This window comes from Schistocerca piceifrons, chromosome 3 (genome assembly GCF_021461385.2).
Source record: "Schistocerca piceifrons isolate TAMUIC-IGC-003096 chromosome 3, iqSchPice1.1, whole genome shotgun sequence".
NCBI classification, from domain to species: domain Eukaryota; kingdom Metazoa; phylum Arthropoda; class Insecta; order Orthoptera; family Acrididae; genus Schistocerca; species Schistocerca piceifrons.
In genome coordinates, this window is record NC_060140.1 from 532355372 (window position 1) to 532373761 (window position 18390).

At 39.6% G+C, this 18390-nt stretch overlaps 1 protein-coding gene across 7 annotated transcripts in view; it reads left to right on the forward strand.

Moving 5' to 3' along the window:
- The first annotated feature begins 628 nt into the window (after positions 1 to 628).
- Positions 629 to 18390, forward strand: part of LOC124789479 (probable tRNA pseudouridine synthase 1) — a 116412-nt gene continuing 98650 nt past the window's right edge. For 3 of the 7 annotated variants that reach the window (XR_007016124.1, XM_047256856.1, XM_047256851.1), the window contains exons 1-5: positions 629 to 884; positions 980 to 1147; positions 5619 to 5699; positions 13449 to 13586; positions 13671 to 13791. Coding sequence is in view for 6 of the 7 variants with exons in the window: in XM_047256856.1 (XP_047112812.1) it covers positions 1039 to 1147; positions 5619 to 5699; positions 13449 to 13586; positions 13671 to 13791 (449 nt within the window). In the remaining variant the exon portion in view is untranslated. Of the gene's footprint in view, positions 1148 to 5618; positions 5700 to 13448; positions 13587 to 13670; positions 13792 to 18390 lie in introns of all 7 variants that reach the window. The other 4 variants (XM_047256855.1, XM_047256854.1, XM_047256852.1 and 1 more) reach the window with 4 other exon arrangements.

An 18390-nucleotide genomic window follows, 5' to 3' on the forward strand; every position in this document is an offset into this window, starting at 1 on the left:
GGCCGTGACATATTTTGCATACGGTATCTACATATACAACTGAAGAATGTACCTGCAGAATTATAATACCATTGTACAACACATAGTTTGAGACACGTGACGTTTTATGCACAGTTCTTGAAAGAACCAGCAATGGGTTTATGGTAGGCCTAATTCCAGTTTGCAAGAAAAGTTCAGATGAGTTCCTATTCGCGAGAGAGTAGTAAAAGGAAGGTCATCGTCACCATGATGATGAAGAGTTATGAGAGACCGAAGTACTCCCCTGTTACGGTAATGGTGCCAAATGCCCAAACATGACTTTCATCTGCCCGGAGGCGTCTGAGGTGGCATCACATGGCACCGGACCTCCCTGATCTTCAACGAATTGATATTTTATTATATACTACTTTGTAAATGTAAAACATGGGTTGAGAATAACGTATGTTTGTATATGTATTTTATGTTATGGAATGGTTATGGAGTTTACTCGCATGGTATTTCACAACAGTTTCGTTTAGCATCAATTAGTTTAAGTAGAGTTCTTACTCTAGTTGAAATTAATGAATAATAAGGTTTTCGGCAACGTTTTTTTCTATTGCTTTCAATCTCTAAGAGATGGCGTTGTCAACGTCAAAAATGTACCTTCCGCTGTACCGTGCGGCCAGGACTGAGGACACTGCTTTGCCGGTTTGCCGGGTAGATTAAACGGAGAGCTGTGTATATAGCGTAAGGAAGATGTGAAGTAGACAGTAGTTTAACGCTGCTGGTCCGTACAAATAACATGCCCAAACAGATTTAATAGTCACAGAGAGAGACAACGAAAGGCATTCACTATTTCTCTGAGATGCTTCATCGTCAAATATTATGTACAACATTGTCTCAATCACAAGTTGATGCAGTCACCGGTGTGTTGGTACTAAAAGTAGATATGCTTCTATAAATGTAGTGAAACTTCATTTGTTGTATTAAACTGAAATCTCCAACTACATCGATGTTGCAGTGCTTCGCCTGTGTGTCCAAGGGTTTAGTTTTCGTGTGAAACGTCGGCAATAGCTAAACATGTATGACTTGTACAAGATTTTGAATAGGGGGATATTTGCAGTTAATAAAATAAAATATTTCACTTCAGCAGAAGTTGTTGAACAGCTAAAGGAGACCATACGTAGAGGTACGTAACCTAATCTTGTATTTTGTGTACGCATCTAGTTCGCATAAGTCAACAATCGCATTTCTCTGTAGGACCCTCTTTACTTGTGTGACAGTACAACGAATTGTTGCACTAAACGACAGTCAGGTTCTTTAAATTTCCATCGTTCATATTCACGATGTCCATTTCGAAGTAGATAGTGTCATTTGCAGATAAGGTTAAGGTCGTGTATGCCGTATGTATGCCTGACTAATGGGATTACACGTCTGTAGATACAGTATGTAAGCCTAACTACTCATTGGAGCATCCGAAAATTTGTGGTAAAAACATCCAGTCCAACAATATTGAAAGAAACAAACAAACAAAAACTTATTATAGACGAGAAAATTACGAATCTGAATAAACAGCTCAATACAGTGTTGCTTATGTAGATAGCTTATGCATATCAAAATATAACAGAAATGAAAATAATGTAGATCTGAGAAAGAGGCAAACACAAATAGAACTGTCAGGTGTAGAGCTTACAGACTTGAATGTTTTATATAACAGCAGCTTGCATCCTTTACAAAAATCTAGGTCCGCAGCTCGTGGTCGTGCGGTAGCGTTCTCGCTTCCCATGCCCGGGTTCGATTCCAGGCGGGGTCAGGGATTTTCTCTGCCTCGTGATGACTGGGTGTTGTGTGATGTCCTTAGGTTAGTTAGGTTTAAGTAGTTCTAAGTTCTAGGGGACTGATGACCATAGCTGTTAAGTCCCATAGTGCTCAGAGCCAGCCAAAAATCTGGCATTGCTAACTGAAAAATTAAGTAGAAGAAAATGTTAGTGTTTTAATATGTGGCAATCTTAACATAAATTTTCTGTCAGACATTTAAGCTTCGAATATTTTACGCATAGCTACAGCCTTGACTGATGGTTGAATCTCCAACTAGAGTAACCAAACTATAGTATTAGCTGTCTGGACTAAGTAGCCAATAACATCAGTTGCACAGTATTCTCTTTACATTTAGGATTCTCAGAACATAATGCATTAATAATTCAGGTTAAGTTTCCACTGAACGAGCCTCAACCTAAAAAGTTGTATGGAGGAGAAAGTTCAATAAAAATAATATGCACAGTTTCCTCTCGTATATGCAAAAAGAAAACATTTTTCTACTTACCTGTCACATACCGTTACAAACAAAAAAATATAAACAGGGACACAAAAACCCTCAAACCGTATCACCTCAGGAATAAGATCAACTCAGAGGAAAAGAGAACATCCCTCTATTAGCAAAACGGAACAATGTGATAGTGAAGAATTTAAGAAACACTTTATTTCATATAAAAAGATATGTAGAAATGCAGTTAGTGCAGCCAAAAAGCTATGAAATGGTAACCACATCAAACAATCAATTCACAAAAACAGTTGAAAACCTGCACCTCAGAAATAATCATCTCCTAAAATCAGAACCAAATTTACGCCCCCGACTGACTATTCGTAATGCCAGCATGAGAAACTGGGATAGAAAAAGTAATTCATAGCAAAATAAAGAAAAAAAAGTTCATTTGCTGGCCAAGAACAAATCCTGTACTTTCTCCTGCATAATTGGTGTAACATTATCAATGAACCATTGGTTTACGTAGTAAACTCCTCATTCCTGAATGGTATATTTCTTAGTAAGCTCAAAATTGCAAAAAATCATACCTGTTCATAAAAAGGGAAGGAAAGAAGATCATATCAACTACTGACCTACTGCAGTGCTCTCAATATTTGATGAAGTATTTGAATATATGATGGCCATCTGACTTAATTTGCTTCTAAGCAAAACAAAAATCTTGTCACCTGCTCAGTTTGGTTAGTTGGTTGGTTTAAAAAAAAGGTGGGGGGGGGGGGGGGGGGGGGGGGGGGAAGGGGAAGGGGACCAGACTGCTTGGTCATCGGTCCCCAAAGAAAACTACTGCTGATGTAAAACATGAACTGTTAGGTCTTACTCTGGAGCTCATCAACAGAAGACTGCCGGCCATAGATATATTTCTAGACGTCACGAAGGCTTTCGACATGGTTAATCATAGCATACTGTTGCAAAAGATGTGTTCTTATGGAATAAGAGGAACCACCTATTATTGGTTTACAAACTACAGCAGTATGTTGAATTAAATAAAATCAACCACTCAGGATCAGCTAGTGCAGCACATTCTTCCACACACCATAAAGCAAGGTGTTCCCCAGGCATAGTATTGGGCCCCTTTGTGTTTTTAATTTACATAAATGATATTCCACATAGCCTATCAGACACAATAACTCTTCTGTTCGCCGATGAAACCAATGTTCTAATATCTGCTACAGAATAAATTCCCCGGTCTGCTGTACATGGAACCACATGTCAATTTAAACCCATGGGTTAACAAAAGCAGGCTGCATCTTAAGTAAACGAGACGGTCGGACTGCCCAAAATAGACATCCACTGGTGCCAACTGTATCAGTGGGCAATGACAGCATTGAATTTGGCAGTGAAACTAAATTCTTGGGGGTTTCCGTAACTGACACTCTTAATTAAGGAATGTTTTAAAAATGAGTACACTGATATCAGTGTATTATACTCTTTCCCATTTGATACTTAACTTTGGAATTATTTTTTGGGGTCAAAGTTTGAATCAGTTAAGTTATTAAAACTTGAAAGTGGTCAGAACAATTTTTTTTTTCAAACAGCAAAGAGAAACAAGTAAACTATCTTTTAAGAAGCTGAATATATTTCCCCTTCCATTCCGCTACATATTTTTAAAAAAAATTACAAGAAAAGAAGGAAGATTGGGTTTCTACATCCTGCCGACATTGAGGTCATTAGAGACGGAGCACAAGCTTGGATTGTGTCAAGGATTGGGGAAAGAAACTGGCTGTGCCCTTTCAAAGGAACCATCCTGGTATTTGCCTGGATGGCTGGAAGCGGGTCTGAACCATCGTCATCCTGAATGAGAGTCCACTGTACTGACCACTGTGCCACCTCGGTCGGTAGAAACATTACATTTCACTATGAAAAACATTAACAAACTTCACAGATATATGGATTGCCACCATCCTGACATGAGACCAAAAGCCTCTTTAATAATAACTCCCCACTAATGAAACCTTTACAATAATGGTGTTAAATGTATGAGAATAAAATTATATAATCACTTTCCAGCAGAAAAAAATTTAGGAGGGTAAGTAAATTTAAAATGAATGTGTAATCTCTCTTAATAAAACACTGTTTTTACACCATCCAGTAATATTTAGAATCTGACCTGTCCTTAAATAAAACAAACACAGTAACCACCCAACCTATTGTCATGCACATGTGCTATCAGCTATGAATTAAAAATGTTAGTAGTTGAGTATTTTAAGTCATCTTTCCCATTTGTGCAGCACATAAGAAAATAAAATGATAAACTGTATGAAGTTGTAGCTATTAGAACCTGTGCTATATAGATAAAAATAACACTATCAATATTATAATGTTCCTATCTGCTGTTTGTACAGGGTCTTTAGTAAAATTTTGTGAAAATGCTGTATGATATTCATGTTGTGATCTGTATTTTTGTATTGTCTTGTATCATTTAATAATATGTATTTTGTATTGACTTATCCTGTATCAATTGTCCAAGCTATGTACTGATTTGATCCACAGGACAAATAATGAATTAAAAAAAAAGAAAAAAGAAAAGCTATTACAGGCTGGAGAATATTATTAATCTGAATAAACACTGACTACAGTATTGTCTTTTAAGCCAGCATAGTAAAACAGTTTGTGATAACTTGATTTTTGCACACAATTACCTTCATAATTTGGATGATTAATGAGACACTAAATCATTTACAATGTGGAAGACCATATTGTACCCCAAGCCCATTGTAACTCCCATCACATCTGCACCTGCTATGTGAGAACAGGTTATGGACTCTCTGGAACATTCTGTGTTGTCTCGCACCCCAAGTCTAGCAGCAGCCACACTAAGGAATTACCATCCCATGCCGCTGTTAATACCACAGCACAGCAGTATGGCTGCCAAGTTCTGTAATCATTGTCTAGGGTGTGCTATCGCATCTGCTCATGCGAGGTCCTCATTTAAGAGAATGGACACACTATTGTATTCTTCATCAGAGACATTGTGACGACTTTTGGAAAACCGTGTGTGTGTTAATAATGCATCAACTGATTTTCGAGTAGGTCTTAACATAGCTGAACATAAATTTTTATTCATGCTACAATCTGCACTTAAGAAGCTTTGTTACATACTTCACTTGTGATATGGTGGAAGAAAGAATCAAGAGCTGCAGTTTTAGCAGTTGTAACTGTGTGTTAACAGTTATTAAGTGTCTCCTGTTGCGAAAGAGAGGCACATCATGCATATGCACTACCTTTTTGCAATGCAAGTCCATGTCTTTTGGGAATGTAATAAACAAACTTTCTAGGTAACTTCTAAATAAACACTTTATTTGTTAATGATGGTGACTATAAAATGCATTTTTTTTTTCAGGTGTTCATGAAAGATATTTGCCAGACCCATTCAAAGTAGGTCATGGTGGTACTTTAGATGATACAGCAACCGGAGTTCTAGGTAACACTTTCTTAAAGGTGGCACAGTCTGCCTGGAAAGTCCTGCATATTTTTCAATCAGTTTATTTTCTTTGAATTGACTAATTAAAATATGTAACAACTTCAATTCCTTCTCCTTCTTTGTTTCCCATCTTTCCAGTACTCAGTCATTTTCTCACCAATTTATCTTTTTCTTTATTCTGGACCGCTCCAATTTCTTATTTCGCCTTCCTTGAAAGGCTTGTAATTTTTTTTTATTTATTTATTTATTTTTTTTATTTATTTATTATTATTATTTTTTTTTACTTCTGATTCTTTGATGTTGTTTCTGTCTAGTTCTTTCTTGTTCCTGTAATCCACACTACTGTCCATTTCATTTTCCTGATGTACTGGAATGTCTGTTTTGTGAGCCTGTTCTCACTCATTTAATACAAGTATCCAAAGGAAAAATAACCGTTTACTTTGCCTATTACTTGTCACATTTTAGCTAGATTTTTGTAAATCTCCTCATTCCATCTTGTTCGCCAACCATCTGTGGTTTGTATTGTGTGCATTATTTTTCTAGTAAATAATACATTTTAAAAAAATTCTGGGGGTTTCATTTGTGACTCTCAAAGAAACATACCTCCTAAATTCAAGTCAATAATTTATTTTCCTATGCCACACAATTTTCCAGTTATAGGCAATTCCCCCCCCCCCCCCCCCCCCTAGTATGTGTATTTATATAGACAAAACAAACAAGTATCACCATTCTATCCACTTACATAATGATGTTGAAACCATTCCTGCAGTGTATAAACAAAAACATATGCAGACTTATACATTATCATTTGCTGTGTGAAATTACATATTTGAAAGCAAAAAATATATATATACAGGGTGAGTCGCGTAAGACGTAACACTCCCTCTATTGCAGGGGCGATTGCACATATCGGCATGCGGTTTTCGGCGAATCATAGCGGACTATGGGGCACATACATTGGTATGTGCACAATAATCACGACATTTATATTGACCGAGATAATCAGGCAAGTGCATGTTTTGTAAATGGGACATTGTACTTTTTTTTTACCATCATTCGAATGCTCTGGAAAAGACGCGTATAGTGATGTAACGCATGTTGCTATTGTGATTCAAACTTTGCTTAAAAGAGGATGGATGAGGATTTACCTACGTAGTGTAGGCTGTGCATGCTGCATAGAGCACGACAACTCGGCCTGCGAGTTGTGCGAGGCGTGTTTACAGTCTGCAGCCGCTTCCGACCGCCTCGACCTTAAATCGTACAATATTTCCCAGCGTCTTTTAAGCGAAGTTTGAATCCCAATAGCAACATCCGTTACAGCACTATACGCGTCTTTTCCAGAACGTTCGAATGATGGTAAAAAAAGTATAGTGTCCTAATTGAAAAGCATGTACTTGCCTCATTATCTCAGTCAGTATAAACATTGTGATTATTGTGCATGTACCAACAGAATAATGGGGGTGTTACATCTTAAGCGACTCACCCTGTACATATAATTGTATTTTCTCAGAGACAGCTCATTTTATTCTCATGTGAACAATTTTGCACTCTCAAATAATGTTCCAGCACTAGTCGGTTAGCATTGCAGGCATCCATTTCCTTTCACAGTGCTTTTCCAAGAACGTTATTTCTTGATGGAACCTTTCAAAATGTTCACCAGGAACATCACTCCATCTCTCAGGAAGATAGTCTTGGTGTCAATCTAGAAAATGCACTTTTAAAAACATGTTGCATCCAAAATCCCCTACACACATTTATTGTTTCTTGAACGAGTTCTTCATAGTTGATAGCTCTTTTTCTTCCCTGAAAGTTTTGTGTTACATTTGTGAAACATGACCATGCTTTTTTCTCGTGGTCCAAAGCATTCTTCAGAATGTGAGGTTTTTTTTTTTTAGTTCTATAATTTGGGCGTCTACAAACATGCCTTCCTTTATTTTTGATGAAGAAAGACAAGGAAACGTTTTTGAAAGGTACATAAACCCTTTTTTCTAGATTGATTCATGGCTTTTGCAGATTATTAGCTGTGTGAAATTACATATTTGAAATCCAAAAAAATATATACAAAATCATATTTTCTCAGAGAAAGCTCATTTTATTCTCATGTGAACAATTTTGCAATCTCAAATAATCTTCCAGCACTAGTTGTTTAGCATTGCAGGCATCCATTTCCCTTCACAATGCTCTTCCAAGAACGTTATTTCTTGATGGAATCTTTCAAAATGTTCACCAGGAACATCACTACATCTCTTCTGCCCAGTACCCTCATACATATACTGGACAAACGGGTCACGAGATTAAAATACGGTTTCAAGAACACCTTCTCACTAAAATGGGCATTGTAAAGAATAACTCTTCTTTTGCTGAACATCTTAGAGCTAGTGAATTTGTAGTGGGGATTACTGTTCATGACTATCCCACCCACACTGAAAATACCTGCATTTCATGTAGCCTTGGTGCACACTCATTATCATGGTAACTGTTTTCAACTCATCACACATTTTCCACTTATGTTCTTCGTACTTAATAAATTGCAACATATTTTCCAAAACGTCATAAGAAACTTTACCATAGTAGCGTACACAGCTGTAACAGAATGTATTGTGTTTCCGTTGTGGAGGAGAACTCACTTGAGACTGAATTTGGAACCCTCTATGAAAAGTCTCCACTTCTGTGTCTCCTATTTGAATTTCAAAGCACTCATGAGACCACAAACATCATTGCAGTATGTCACATGTCAGTTTGTTGCTTTGTCCAAACTCCATTATTTTTGTGTCTGATGCTAATAGATTACATTCTTGCAACCTTAAACCTCAAAGGCAGTGGTGTTGAAATCTATTCTGTCTGTAATTGAATCCAGTTCCAGTTCATGCACAATGAACCACCAGTGAAAGACTTTTTTCCAACTCAGGAGTCTATAGACTCACTTCTGCCCAATACCTTCATACATATACTGGACCTACGTGTGGTACCCAAAGGGAAAAAATTAATTATTTGGTAGGAGTTTGAGATAGCCAAATTTCTCAAGTGATTGGTCACTAAAAACCAAATTTTCTATGACACCATGATATGAGCTTTGTCAAAATTTATGTAGATTTTTCTGTTTTCTTTGTGACTGTTGGGTCTGCTCCTCATTTTTTCAGCCTTTGTCTCCTACCACTGTAGTTTTGTGTTTGGTTTTCCCAATATTTTTTAAGCCTTTGTGTCATTTAACTTTTTCCTCCCCACTTTCCCACCCTATGTTCGTCATCTCCTATCTTTACACCTCTCACCTTCCCTGCCCCCCCCCCCCTCCTCCTTCCACCTATTCATTTAGATTGACATTTCAATCCATCTTAATACTTGGCAGTTCAATGAAATGGTTACTTTCCACATCACTACTAGTTAGTCTATTTTTAATTTTTAAGAGTATTTTATTCTGTTCCATTATTTTAATTGGCCCTGTTCAGCATTTACTTTATTACAGTCCCTTTCTACAGTCAGTGCTGCTACTCTGTGCTTTCAATAAGTTTCATTCTCAAGTCAATCTACTGCATGGTCTAACTTGCTTCAGAATATATATTATATTGATCACTATTTGTTTACCACTGTGATTCATGGCTGTGATTTCTAACCAATCTTCATACCACATATTGCTTTGGTTTGGGGAGTTTCTTTTTGACTCCTGATACAGTGCTCATGCAGATTTAATTTCTTATTAATACTATAATTTTACACACTGAGGTTTTCTCTTGCCATTTCAGGATTTCCTATGATTATATTTGATGATCCCATTAATTGGTGCTAGATAGGTTCACGAATAAACTGCTATGTAGCAAGATTGTTGTTGTAACATTAAACAGTGACTGTGCATAAGTAAACAATGCACCTAGAGGCCACCTGACATTGGCAGAGACGGTGCAGGAAACATTGCGCAATGTGCAAACAGCCATATATAAGACAGTGCGCTGGGCGCGTGGGCACTCTAGTGGTGTTGCGACTATTGAACACTTCACTGTTAGACTATGTCTAAATATAACCCTTGATTTTGTGTGCTTGTACTTATTAGTATGTCATTCAGTGTGTCTATATTGGAAGCAAATTAAAAGTTGGCTGGTGGGAATTCTGATATTGTATTTGTGCAATGTTACAATATTTTTTGGCAAATAGTGTGCTATTTATTCAGCATGTCTCAGTTGAACAGCAGCAAGCTCTCACCAACCACTATCAGGCTTTCTCCCTGGCACTAAACAATTTGGCAGCTCCATTGACGTGCCAGAGTTCACCGCCGTCGATGCAACCTCTACTGTTTTTCCTATATGATGACAATGGGAAATACTGGGAAGCATTCAAAAAATGTGTTCATTTCCAGGCTTTTGGTGTCGCTGAACCCAGCATTTGTAAGTCTTTTTCTTTCTGTCTTGGATTTCTCCTCGTGTTTATCCCCTTTTGTGTGAGCTAGCTCCCTTGCAGGAACCTGCCAGTCTCTCTTTTGTTGAAATGTGCCAGTTGTTCTCTAATTATCATTGCAAATGTACTTCTGTTGTTGCTGCTTGCATTGCCCATTGTCAAAAGTGGCCATAACAGTCTTACAGAGCTTAGGCAATGGAATTTCACAGGCTTAGCCATTGTTGCCAGTTTGTTACTGAAGCTCAGTGGGACTCATATGCTGATTCAGTGGTTCGTGGTGCTATAATATGCTTGGACTCCGATAGCGAAGTTCGTGAATGCACTTTACAATGTGAAAACCTTGCTCTCACGGAGATTTTGAACACTGACAGCATTGGCCAGTCTTTTAAAGTATCTAGGGAAGCAGGAAATCAGATTGAAGCTTGGTGTGAAGTAGCTGCTGTTGCTTCTCAGCCACTTGTCGGTTAGCTCATAGAGGAAAGATGACACCGCAGCCATGCAGTTGTTGTCTCCATGTTGCATGGAGCAGCGTTGTGCTAAACAGTGACAGCAGTCAGTGTCATGACAGTAGCCGAGTCATCCTCCCCCACCATGCCCTTATTGCTTTATTCAACATGGACGGACCGCATCCCCAAAACATTGGGTGATGTGCAACCATTGTAAAAAAAAGGGACATATTGCATCTGTGTGCACTCTCAATCTCGTTCATCAGGCATAATCATGGATGTGAACATTGTTTCTCAAGTGATGGTAGCTCCAAACAAACTTTATATCGAAGTACGTGTTAGGGACAAGATGTTAAAAATGTAATTAGACATGGTTGTGGCTGTGACTTTGTTAAATTCTCAAACCTATGTGGATCTTGGATCACTTGTGTTGTCCTCTGTCTCTCATTGCATGGTGATTAACAACAAAGAATGAATACCCATATTGGGGCAGTTTTCTATTCCTGTAGTGTATAAAACAGTTGTTCAGCCTTTGGCCTCTCTAATTGTAGATGATGCCTTCAAAATTTCTTGTGCATGTGGTATCAGACCAATTTCCGGACCAACAATTGGACACGCTCTGATTGGAATTTTCCTCACTATTTTCAGACAGGTTAGTGTGTTCTACCAATTTCAAGGCTCACAGCAATGATATTGATGGCACACACTCATTTTTTCATGCCTGCTCAATAACAATTCTTAACAGGAACAAGTCAAAGCAGAACTTGATTGACTTATGCCCTTTGGTGGTGTTGTCCCTGTCTCCTCTAGTTAACGGTCTAATTATTGGTAATTGTCACAAAACCTAACAGCAACCTTTGGCTCTGTGACAATTTTAAAAAGCCTATAAGTTCACAGTCCCTTATTGATACCTACCCCTTACCCCGTCAGGTTGAATTCTTAGCTCAGCTTTCTAAGGGCCAATATTTTTTCAAAACAGATTTATCTGAAGCCTACTTGCGAGTGCCTCTGGATGAGGGCTCCAAATGTATCCTCGTAGTGAATACCCGCTTCAAGGTATACCAATGCCGGCACCTGTCATTCGGTGTAGCTAGCACCCGTGCTATTTTCCAATGATTTTTGGAGCAACTCGTGGCATCTGTGCTGGGGTGCATTAACTACCTGGACCATATTGTGGTCTCTGGTTCCTCAATGATGACTGAATAGAATCGTTCAACATGACAGAAGTGCATCCCTTCTGCAAATTGCTGCAGATTTCAATACTGGGCCATCAACAAGCATCAGTGTGCGAACCATTCAACGAAACGTCATTGATATGGGCTTTCGGAGCAAAAGGCCCCCCGTGTACGCTTGATGACTGCATGACATGAAGCTTTACACCTCACCTGGGCCCGTCAACACCAACATTGGAATGTTGATGACTGGAAACATGTTGCCTGGTCGGACGAGTGTCATTTCAAATTGTATCAACCAGATGGACGTTTACAGGTGTGGAAACAACCTCATGAATCCATGGACTCTGCATGTCTGCAGGGGACTGTTCAGGCTGGTGGAGGCTCTAAAATGGTGTGGGGTGTGTGTAGTTGGAGTGATATGGGGTCCCTGATACGTCTAGATAAGACTGTGACAAGAGACGCGTACGTAAGCATCCTGTGTGATCACCTGCATTCATTCACGTCCATTGTGCATTCCACCGGACTTGGGCAATTCCAGCATGACAATATGACACACCACATGTCCAAAATTGCTACGGAGTGGCTCCAGGAGCACTCTTTCCAGTTTAAACACTTCTGTTGGCCACCAAACTCCCCAGACATGAACATTATTGAGCACATCTGGGATGCCTTGCAACATGCTGTCCAGAAGAGATCTCCACCCCCTTGTACTCTTATGGATTTATGGACAGCCCTGCAGGATTCATCATGTCAGTCCCCTCCAGCACTACTTCATACATTAGTCGGTCCATGCCATGTCATGTTGTGGCACTTCTGCATGCTTGTGGGGGCCTACAAGATATTAGGCAGGTGTTCCAGTTTCTTTGGCTCTTCAGTGTACATGTAATATAATGAATTTTACCACATTGTGTCACTGGTATAAGTCCAAGAGAACAAAAGTAAACAAATAAAAAAATAGTATATGTGGTTCTACTCATCCTTGTATGGCAGCAAACTGTGAATGATAAACACCGCAGATGAGGAGGAGGAGAATGAAGGCTTTTGAAATGTGCTGCTACAGAAGGATTAGATGGGTGGAATGGATAACGAATGAAAAGGCACTGAATCAAATTGGGGAGAAAAGAAATTTGTGACAGAATGTGACCAAAAGAAGGTGTAAGCTGAAGCATGAATAATTACCAAATTCGGTAATTGAGGGAAGTGTGCAGGGAGTAAAAATTGTTGAAGACCAAGGATTGACAATACTGGAAGGGCTCAAGTGGATGTAAGTATCAATAATTACGAAGAGACTTTTACAAGGCAGGCTTATATGGAGATCTGCATCATACAAGTCTGTGGACTGAACTCCACAATAACAACACATCAAGAATTCCTTTTTATAATATGTTCATTATTAATTGAGAAACAGTTGTAGATTTTAAAATACCTCTCACTAACCCAAGCAAGTGAAATCTGTTACGATTTTTGTAGTTTTTATTTTACACTTTGAATTATTAATTTTTTATTTATTTTATTTTATTTTATTTTGAGGAGATGGTATTTAGACTAGTATATACAATAGCAATAGTTTTGAGCTATCCTATTTTCATTCATTGTCTTTTTCTTACGTTCTTTTGGAACCACTTTGACATATAAGCAGATAGTTGCAACTTTTAACTTAATGACATCATTAGTATTAAAAATTTTGACACAACAAGCATTTGTTATGATGTCCCCTAGTACTTAAAAATCGTAAATTTCAGTTGTAGGTGTTGGTGAGGGCTGTCAGCTTTTAGCACGATTTCTACATGGAAACAAAAAATATGTAGTAACAGGATGTTTGGGTTCTGAAACAACTACATATAACGAGACTGGAATTCATGTCAATTCAGCACCTTACGGTAAATGGACTTTTATATTATTGTGTATTAACTTTTCTGCCCAGTATGAAGATAATCATATACCTCAATGCTATTTCCAAACAGATCACATATCAAAAGAGTCATTAGAGGAAGCTTTGATGTCATTTAGAGGAAAAATATTGCAGACACCTCCAAAATATTCTGCGCTAAAGATGGGTGGAAGAAGAATAGCTGATCTGACAAGGTAAAGCATCTTTGTGCCTTGTTATAAGGTAGTGTATTAAAGTGGCAAGGCAGTAGGCTAAAAGATGTCAAAAATGTTTAGCAGTTATACTACTTACAAGGATTGATCAATGAAGACTGTGTTGTCCTCTTCCCCCTTCACAGTTTTCTTGATAATTGCAAACATGTACATTGAATAATTGAAATAAACATGGTTGAATTAAAATATCCATAAGATGCATTACTGCTGTTCATTTGACAATAGTGTAGTGTTTTCTGTGCTGTGACAAGAATGAATAGGTAGAGAGGAAATTTTGTTTATGTTTACTTTTGAAAAGTTGCATTAAGTTTGTAGGGGAAAAAGTAATGCTTTCTACTGCAGTGTTTAGTCTTAAAGGACAAAAATTGTGCATAAAAAGTATGGTATTCATCATAGAGCTGGGTGGTATCTTTATTTTGGATTTCTAAATGGATAATATAGCTGCAGTGATTACCCATGATGACTAAAAATTGCCTGTGATGGCCAGCAGCTACCATTATGTAAATTTCATTGAGACTGTATGAATCTAATATAGCAGTGTCTTCAAAATAATTAATAATCATCTTCAAAAGACTTTTTGTGATCATTAGCTTGTCACTTTAACAAAATCCTAGGAGAATGGTGACATGTTGTGAGATGCTTTCTCTCTGTGCAGCAGAAGGAAGGGTACTTTTCTGAAGTCAGTAACCCTCTGGAGATATGACATGTAGCTCTGGCATTGTAATCCTGAGGTGAAAAAAACACTGGCACAGAGTATAAATTACTAGGTGCTCCACCACATAAAAGAAGCAAAAAGTTGTTCAGTCCCTAAGGATTGTGATGCAGTCATATTAATATTAGTACAATGTGCTGCATGTTCCATCATAAAGACACAATGTAAACATATTAAAAGAAATACATGTATTACTGGGCAAGCGAACTGGTTATCTGGCCAGGGTGGTGACATGACTGTGTTTATGCCTGAGAAACTTCAGTATTCACACAAGCTGAGCACTGTCACATGCTATGCACCTGTGTGCACCATTGAATGTATTGTCCATTTACAAGAAGAACAGAAACAAAATGTACAGTACACCTCTCCTTGACTGCTCAGGATGCTTCACTGGCTGTATCCATGAAACTCCCTTCCCCAGTGATATCACTATATTCCCCAGCTGATTTGTTGTCTGCTGTTTCAGTTGCAGAGGTTAACGTGTACTCCTTTGTTCAAATCTATGCTGATTGATTTTACTGTATTTTCAATTTCCTCATCTGCCAAATTATCTCTTCTCTTGGAGTCATTACACATTTTTTTGCTTGATGTGTGGCATTTCCACTTTTATAATGTCACTACAGTAAAACTGTGTGTGGCGTTTAGATTAGGCGACTCTTCATCCACCGAGAAGTGTCAGTGTAAGATTTAAAGAAATACCTGCACAGGTGAGAGTATTAAAATCCTAATGGCAAACTGCTGAAGCATCACAACAGAATGGCAGAGTTTGAAGTGCTCATGTAAAGCAGTGAAGCTCACATAATACTAGGTACAGAAAGCAGGTTGAAACATGAAAATGAGAGCAGTGAGATTTTTTGGGAAAATTTAAGAATATAATGAAAAGATAGGCAAGTTGGAAATGGTGGTGATATAATAGTCACAGTAAACAAGAAACTCATATCCACCAAGATAGAAGTTGAAGCTGCATGTGGGATTGTTTGGGCAAGACTCAGTATCGGGGATGGGCATAAAATGATGATTAGATCCTTCTGTTGCCCACCAGACTCATCTCCTAATGAAACCAAAAACTTTAGAGAAAACCTCAGTTCACTTGCACATGAGTTCCCCAGTCATACTGTAATCCCTGGTGGAGACTTTAATCATCCAATAATGAATTGGGACCCCGCAGGGGGTCCACAACTTCTGCAGCTCTCTTTCCTTTCCTATATGCCTTCCCTTCCCACATCCCCCCCCCCCCCCCCCCCCCCCCCCCCCGATCCTTCCCCGCCCTTTACCTTTCCTTATGCCTACACCCGGAGACAGATGCTTGTGACCAAATGAAGTGGTTTCTCTTCTTATGTCTCTACAGTGTCAAGTATCTGTCCTTACTTTGTCGTTCCTTTTCCTTGATTCTTCTCTTTACCTTCATCTCCACTGCAGCATTTGAGAATTCTTCTCTTCTTTTTGTTTCTTTGTTCCTCCCTTTTCCTCTCTTTCCTCCCTGTGCATGTCTGAAGGCCGACCCATGCGTCCCCACGCATAGCCGGTGATGGGGTAAAGTGTAATTCCCTGCCCCGGGTAGACAAGTAAGACACATACATGCCCCCTGGTAAAGGCAAGGCCCAGGGAGGGTGATTACTCAAACTGGTACCTTCCGAACATGCCGATTTGCTGATTGGTCCCTCCATCCATTTCTCAGGAGGTGTGGACAATCGCCTAAGGCAAGAGTGCTCTCTGAGAGGACCCCCACTAGGAAGGAGTGCACCATCAGAGACACCGGTAATCATGGGGAATACTTTTGCAATGGTTTTTTCTACTACTACAACTTCAGCCGACAAGAGGAAGCTAGGTGAGTCTTAGCCACAGAAAATTCTTCCATCGGTGACAAAGTTCCTAGTTGTTTCTCGGACTGACGAAGGTCAAGACTTCTCAACAGTAATCTGTTTCATTATTCAGAAAGGTTTCGATGCAATTGCAGGTCCTGTAAAGTCTTGTTCCAGGTTACGAAATGTCACCTTGTTGTTAGAAACAGACAGTGCCCTCCAGGCACATAAATTGTTTCGAACTACACTGCTACACACCTTCCCTGTCCGGGTGGAAGCGCACCATACTTTAAACTCATTGGGCGGGGTGATTTATACAAGATCACTCAACAGATTATCATATGATGACATTCAAAATTACCCATCTGATCAGGGAGTAATGGCCATACATCAAGTAATGAAAAGCGTTGAAAAGGAATTGGTACCGACCCACACTCACTTCTTGACATTTGACAGAGTTCAACTTCCATCGAACAGAAAAACGGGCTATGAGATACTTTCAGTTCACCCTTAGATCCCCAACCCTACGTGTTGCTATCAATGTCAGAGGTTTAATCATACCTGCCAGTTGCGTTCCAATCCAGCCAAATGCATTACTTGCGGCAGGAATGCTCATGATGGTGATTGTCCACCCCCATGCCCTCATTACATCAACTGTATGGGCGACCAAGCTGCTTCCTCTAGAGATTGCCCTATTTTTAAAGATGAACGAATTATTCAGGAAATCCAAGTGAAGGAAAAGGTCTCTACCTTTGCTGCTCGTAAGTTATTTTCCAGGAGAAAAAGCCCATTCTGCTCCCAGTGGGGTAAATATAGCACTGTCCTCGCCTGTCCTCGAACTGCTAAGGAGGTGGCCACGCAGACTTGCAATCTCACCATTAGCACCACAGTCGTCAAATTGGCCAGCCCAAAGATCGCCCATTCAACCTCCCCACTTTCACCTGTTCACTCTAAGGATCAACCTTCATTGGCTCCTTCTAAATCGTGGGCCCCTAATTTGGATGCCTGGACTTCCAAAAGATTTTTTACATTCTCAGAGCTCACAACCACCAACTCCTCCTTCATCTCAACGTCCTGCTCCCAAGAAGGCTCATAACAAACACAGTTCCTCTCCTTCTCCACCAAGGCATGTCTCTTCTACAGCGCCGCACAGTGGTGACTGCCCTCTGCTATCTCACATGTTGCCGAGATGCACCGCTGGCAGCCAATCAACCAGCTGATCACTGGCGGCAGGAGCTGCCCCCGAACAACCTATGGATCAGGATCTTCTGCCTCTGACTGAATGCCAATCCATGCTCTCGGCCACTCGCTCTCGGCAGTCACTGACTTGACGGTAACTGTGGTGAGTATTTTCCCTTTTTCGTCCACCCTAAGTCAGTTATCCTTTGGAACATCCATGGAATTCTCTCCAGTTGGGATGAACTGCCGATCCTGTTACGGTCCTACTCCCTGGTCACCTTCTGCCTTCAGGAAATGAAGCTAATCCCCATGATTGTTTTGTCTTCCCTCATTTCCAGTCAGTCCGGTTTGATCTCCTCTCTGTTGATGGCATTCTGGCACACGAGGGACTTATGATTCTTCTTGATGATACTATCCATTATCATCCAATCCCCATACACAGTTCCAAGCTGTCGCTGTACATCTTTCCCTCTCTGGATACACCTTCTCTTTTTGTACCATTTACATTCCGTCATCCACACCAATGGCAAGAGCCGATCTCCTTCATCTTCTTGATCAGCTCCCATCCCCCTGTTTGCTGGTTGTGGACTTCAACATCCACCAGCTGCTTTGGGGATCTCCTTGTCCTTGTTGGAGAGGCTCCTTATTGACTCACCTTTTCCACCAAGCGGATCTTGTTTGTCTCAACACTGGGGAACCTACATTTTTGTCTGCTTCCACGTCAACCTACTCTCATTTGGATCTTTCGGTCGCTACTGTTTGGCTAGCTTGGCACTTTGAATGGTTCGCTCTTGCTGATACACACTTGAGTGACCATCTTCCATGTGTCCTTCAATTACAGCCGCAATTGCCATCTAAGTGCCCAAGACACTGGAACTTTTCCCAAGC